Source organism: Podarcis gaigeae (assembly GCF_964106915.1).
Source record: "Podarcis gaigeae genome assembly, chromosome: 17".
Lineage (NCBI taxonomy): Eukaryota > Metazoa > Chordata > Lepidosauria > Squamata > Lacertidae > Podarcis > Podarcis gaigeae.
Window position 1 is genome coordinate 861,387 of NC_139694.1, and position 6,000 is coordinate 867,386.

General features: G+C 47.3%; 1 protein-coding gene across 1 annotated transcript in view; it reads right to left on the reverse strand.

Annotated features, from left to right (window-relative positions):
* The window catches only part of POLQ (DNA polymerase theta), a 40,266-nt gene extending 35,225 nt beyond the window's left edge, over positions 1 to 5,041 (reverse strand). The window contains exons 1-4 of the mRNA XM_083718126.1: positions 4,563 to 5,041; positions 1,941 to 2,123; positions 1,143 to 1,273; positions 451 to 607 (exon numbers count right to left, since the gene is read on the reverse strand). Coding sequence (XP_083574252.1) covers positions 451 to 607; positions 1,143 to 1,273; positions 1,941 to 2,123; positions 4,563 to 4,647 — 556 coding nt within the window. The 5' untranslated portion in view covers positions 4,648 to 5,041. The remainder of the gene's footprint in view (positions 1 to 450; positions 608 to 1,142; positions 1,274 to 1,940; positions 2,124 to 4,562) is intronic.
* Between the last annotated feature and the right edge of the window lie 959 nt (positions 5,042 to 6,000).

Sequence of the window (6,000 nt, forward strand, 5' to 3'; positions counted from 1 at the left end):
TACCTACAATTTTTCAAATCAAGCCAGTGGAATGCAGACCAAGCTGCTATAGAAATTATATGCCGTATTTCCTCACGTATACGACAATGTTTCTTGCTTTAAAATTTTAGTCAAAAATTGGGGGCCGTCTTATACATGAATGGTTAATACCAGGGGTTCAAGTTTGAGTTTGGGCTGTTGTGGGAGGCCTGGGCTCAGGTTTGGACTCTAGTGTGGGCAGCCAGGGTTTGGGTTCAGGTTCGGGGTCTGGCGGTTCGGGATCAGGGTATGGCTCTGGCCCAATTTCTTAATTTTGTGTTTTAAAAAATAGGGGTTGTCTTATACACGGGAGCGTCTTATACACAGAAAATATATACGGTATATATTGTGCAAAAAGAAGACTGATATGTCCAACTGGGAGGCCACTTTTTTCACTGTTTCTTGATAATGACAAATGCTGTTACAGCTTACCCAGTGAGTCCAGTATTTTCTCCTCTATGAGTCTGTTGATCAGACCATTAGCTCTCTCAATAGTGCAGACAGCAACATCCAGGGCAGAGAAACGGACAGCAGGGGAAATACTCCCTATGTACCCCTCCACTTGCACACCTACGTCTTGGAACACTGCCTATTTGCCAAAGAGACAATGTACATATTTTCACATGTTTAGAATTTGGGCATGCGCTGTGTAAAGCAGTCAACCCCACACTGTATTTTGAAACCAACTCATCACTAGACAATCCCTCATCTAGGACAGGCATCTGATTGACGACTGTGAGAACAGGATACTTGACTAGTTGGGCCATTTACCTGATTCTCCAGGCTCTTCTTATATTCAAGCCTGATGAAAAAGGAGACCTCGGGGTCATAGTGGGTAGCTAAGTGAAGATAGCCCCGTGTGAAGCAGCTGTGAAAAAGGCAAATCCCATACTTGGAATTATTGGGAAAGGGACTGAAAATAAAACTGTCATAATACCTTTACACAAATCTATGATGCAACCACACTTGGAATGCTGCACACAGTTCTGGTTACCTCCACTCAAATAAGATGATCATTCTGCCCCAAAATTCTGTCAAAAATATGCCTGCTTTTCTTCCCAGCACTTAAGATTCTGCAATGTGACTTCTGATCTAGTACCCTACTTTAAATATCTTCTACTTACTTGCAGGTAATATTTCTTTTCTTTGGCCACAGAGATAAAGGGTAAAATGAACAAAGCTTTTTTGCGAGATTCCAGCACTCTCTTCAGCATAAGTAATTCAGCAACAAGAGTTTTCCCTGCACTTGTAGGAGCTGAAAGCAATTGAAAGGAAGACATTCAACATCTAGAAACAAATTCCAACCTGGAATCACAGGGAAGATCCCCACCTTACTTCCCAATTAAACTTGGAGCTTGAAAAAGAAACAAGGCATTGCTCATAACCTCACACAGAGGTGGAGCAGAAAGTCAAGGACAACGGGCAGGCAAAGTTTGTGGATCGCTGATCCTGCCCTACAGAACTGTGCATTACTGAAAATTCCTTACATATTTTATGTTTAGTGCTACCACAAGAGCACTTAGCATGGACATGCTTTTATTACTACTAGGACATGTACAAGTCACATTCTTTCTCTCTTTAGCTATCAAATGGGAAACAATGATAAGGGCTTCAGAAAAATGTTCTCAAGTAGCATCAAAAGGTACCAAGAGAAAGAAGCAATGGCAATTCACCCTTTAAAAATATACAGCTAGCAGTTATTAGAATCAGTTTTTAGATCTAATCAAAATACACATAAGACAAATCAGAAATTCATTGTTATTTATGTATTAAGGAGGGTCCCCCATTAAACTCAGAAGTTAATCGCATTGTCAAAAGGAAAGAGGTATTTACTCAACACAAACACAGTCAAACAGGGAAATGCTAGATCAGCTACTTGCAGCAAGTGAGATTTGCTGAATGAGCATCAACTATTAGCATACCTGAGTAAACCAAGTTCTCCCCCTCCAGAACTTGTCCAACCATCAGGCACTCGGCTTGCCACTGGAACATACGAACTACTCCCAAACCATGGTATTTATCCAGGACCGCTTGGGGGAGCCCCCAGTTTGCTAGCAGCAGTTTGTCAGCTTGCTCATCAGGAACACCCACATGCTGACCTTGTCCTGGGGTGAAAATCCAGCATCAGATTAGGATTTTTTCCCTCAGGGTGGAGGTCTGGACATTTACATGGCTCACACATATCAAAGAGTCTTGTGGAAGCAGCTTAGTTGTGACACAAACTGTCTTGCAATTCATTAGATGTGCAATGTTATCCTTAGTTCTCACACGAATGTGCATACGCACAACTACAGTACAGTGGTACCTCGGGTCAAGTACTTAATTCACTCCGAAGGTCCGTTCTTAACCTGAAGCTGTTCTTAACCTGAAGCACCACTTTAGCTAATGGGGCCTCCTGCTGCCGCCGCGCAGCCGGAGAACGATTTCTGTTCTCACCCTGAAGCAAAGTTCTTAACCTGAAGCACTATTTCTGGGTTAGCGGAGTCTGTAACCTGAAGTGTCTGTAACCCAAGGTACCACTGTGCCTGTGATATTTCTATGAACACCCACATGTGTACATGAGAGATATGATAGCTATCTTCAAATACAGTGGTGCCCCGCAAGACGAACGCCTTACAAGACGAAAAACCCGCTAGACGAAAGGGTTTTCCGTTTTGGAGGCGCTTCGTAAAACGAATTTCCCTATGGGGTTGCTTCGCAAGACGAAAAAAATCTTGCATCCCCCCCCCCGCAGGTTTTTTCCGCTTTTTTCGCCCTTTTCTTAAGCCGCTAAGCCGCTTATCAGCTCTTCCGCTGATAAGCCGTTTAACAGCTGATCGCTGGAAGCCGCTTGACAGCTGTAGCGCTAATCCGCTAAGCTGTCAATGGGCTTGCTTCGCAAGACGAAAAAACCGCTAGACGAAGAGAATCGCGGAACGGATTCTTTTCGTCTAGCGAGGCACCACTGTATCTAAAGGGCTGTCATATGGAAGATGGAGCCAGCTTTTTTTCTCCTGCTCCAGAGGGTAGGACCCGAACCAATGGATTCAAATTGCAAGGAAGGAGATTTCAACTAAAAATCAGGAAGAACTTCAGGGAGCTGTTTCACAGTGGAAAGGACTCTGGGCTCATCCAGACTTCCTTTTGTGTAGTGTGTTTCCTCATGAAAACCCACTCTTTACTGCGGAAAACACGAATTGCCATTTGTTCCAATTCAGCATTAAAGAACAGGCTCTCCTGGGAAAGCGGCAGGCCCAAAACACCCCCAAAAAACCAGTGCTTGGACACGGACTGGGAAAGTGTGGGGCCAGGGGTGGAAATTGATTATTGGTAATAGGGTCCCATGAGCAAAGCCAAAATTTGACACCCCCAAATGGATCTTTCCAATGTTGTGTCCCCCTCGACTCAGAGCCCTGCGTGAGAAAGCTGCCTGCTCCCCCCAAAAAAATCTGACGCTGGGTAGGGCGAAAAATAAAGTGTGGATGAGCCCTAACTGGACAGGTGGGGGACTCTCCTTCACTGGAGGTTTTTAAACAGAGCTTGGACGGCCACCTTGCCAGGGGTTCTTTAGTCACCATTCCTGCACTGTGTGCTAGGAATTTTATGGTTACAGATATATGTTAATGTTCATAAGTGTACCAACCAAGCACATACATAGATCAGCACAGAAGGCCAACCTGGAACCATTTTGATTCCCAAACTGACCAAATGTTTCTCTGCATGGTCAAAAGTAGAAAAGCCTCCCCATTGTCTTTTCCTTCACAAATCCTGTCTTAAGGGTGTTTGAATAAGTATTTATCACTACAAAAGAATGGCCAGGATCCCCAGGCAATCCAGTCAAGTGAGCATTAACAGGTGATCTGCCAGACAGGAGATAAACAAGGACAAGAGAAAAACAACATTTAAATTTCTGTTTAGACCACCTTTTTCTGTGATGTATGTATGATGTTTCTGGGGGTGGTCTTGATCTACAGGATGGGAATTTCAAAAGTCTTTATAAGGCCTTGCACAGCATTTTTGTGGGTCCTCCTCTTTTCCTGCATGTAAGGGGAGCACCCTGTTGCAACAGATCAATAAAGATCAAGCTTCCTAGCTGCTTTGCTTCTCAATATTCTCTGCTTGGCTTCTGTTATTCTCTCCTACCAATAGGGAACCTATGTAAGGACTCTATATGGGCTCTTGGATACCCCATAAGGGAAGAAGGGCAATTTTTATTTACAACAACCGCAGCGGGTTGGGCTAGATGACCCTTTGGGGTCCCCTTCCCAACTGCCACAGCTCAATAAGACTATGGGTTGGGGAACCGCTCTGCGTTTATTTAAGGTGTGGGGTTAGGAAAGAAACCCCATTGCAATGGTTAAATCCCAGGGGAAGGGGCAGCGAGGGTAGCTGCCCCCCTAAATAAATAAAAATACATAGGAAACGGAGGCCCTGCTCCCCCTAACAAAAGACCTATCCCCCCCCCAAAAAAAAACCCTGGCCACGCTCAGGGTTAAATATCGCCCCCTCAAATAATAGCAGCTGACTAGCCAAGCCAGCGCCGAGGAGCCGCCTCCGAGCTTTACCTGGAGGGCCGAGGCCGGGCGGGGGGCTCAGCACTAGGCCGCTCAGAGCCCCTCGGCGGGGCGAAGGGGAAGACAAGGCCGCCATCTTCCCGCCCCTCGCCGGCTTCTGCTAAGCCAGCGCCGCCGCCGCCGCCATTTTCCCGCGCGGGGATTCAAAGAGGCCGGAAGGGGCCGCGGCTGCTCCGCCTCGCTTCATGGCGGCCAAATTCCTGTCAGGAAGTGGCGGGAAACTGGGGCGTTTGGCCTCACGGGCGACGTTTGCAAGTCCCAAAGACAGGGAGACAGCAAAGGGCCGCCCCGAATGCAGGCGCTCGGGCCGCTTCCTCTTCTTTGCCTCGTGGGCTCAGCCCATTTCACGGAACCGCGGAGCCAGGAAGTCATCCAGTCCCAGCTCTGCGCCCGCTTTTTCCTCACACTCGGGTCCCCAGATGTTGTTGGACTACAACTCCCGTCATCCCCCGCCGCCAGTCCCGGTAGCTAGGCATGATGGGAGTTGTAGTCCAACACCATCTGGAGACCCGAGTGTGGGGGAAAAGCGGGCGTGGAGAGACGACTTTCTGGGTCCGCAGTTCCGTGAAATGGGCTTCGCCCACGAGGCCTAGAATGCGAAGCAGCACAAACGGGGTATTGAAGGCAGGTGAGGACAGGTGACCTCACCTAGGCCCGAAGTCAGCCCCCACCAAAGCAGGCTCCAAGCTTCTCAGAGCTTTTCAAAATCATTTTTCTCAACAAAGGTAGGGAACCCAGTCCATTGTTTCTCAGGCCTTTCTGATGCCTTCTGGCCTTGCTAAAGAACCACATTGCAACTTGCTTTCTGTCCGGGAACCATGCCAGAAGAAGAGATTGAAACACTCTGAAACCCCTTTCCTGGGAAGGGCGCCAAGAGTCCCAAGACAGCTTTCTGTTCATGCTCAGAGGACTCCTGAGGGAGGAGAAAGGAGGGGGGAACTGGAAAGGGCTATATATGCTTGTGCACACGACTGTGAACTTCGTGCATGCTTTTTGTGACTTCTCACACTTGCTCCTTCTACCAGGTCATGGATGGTAGAAATAAAAGCCTTTTCTCCGAAACTATTCCTTGGGTGTCTGTTGACTCCCACTTCCCTTTCCCGGGCGCAATATTTTCCCCACCCGAGGGCAAAGCCTCATAAGGCTACAGTATAAATAGCAAATTATTGTTATTTTAGTCCAACATCGTATGTTGGAAAACCGAGCAGAGGATGAAGGGATCGGATGCAAACAGCATTTGAAAGTGCTGCCAGTTTGCATGCAAACGAATGGAAGGGCAGGAGGGCTACTTTGTGCAAATGGGCGCTGGCTTTGGCCTGGGAGGGGATCTTAGGAGCCGCCTCCGGTACAGTAGAAGAAGAGGAGGAGTTTGGATTTGATATCCCGCTTTATCACTCCCTTTAAGGAGTCTCAAAGCGGCTAACAATCT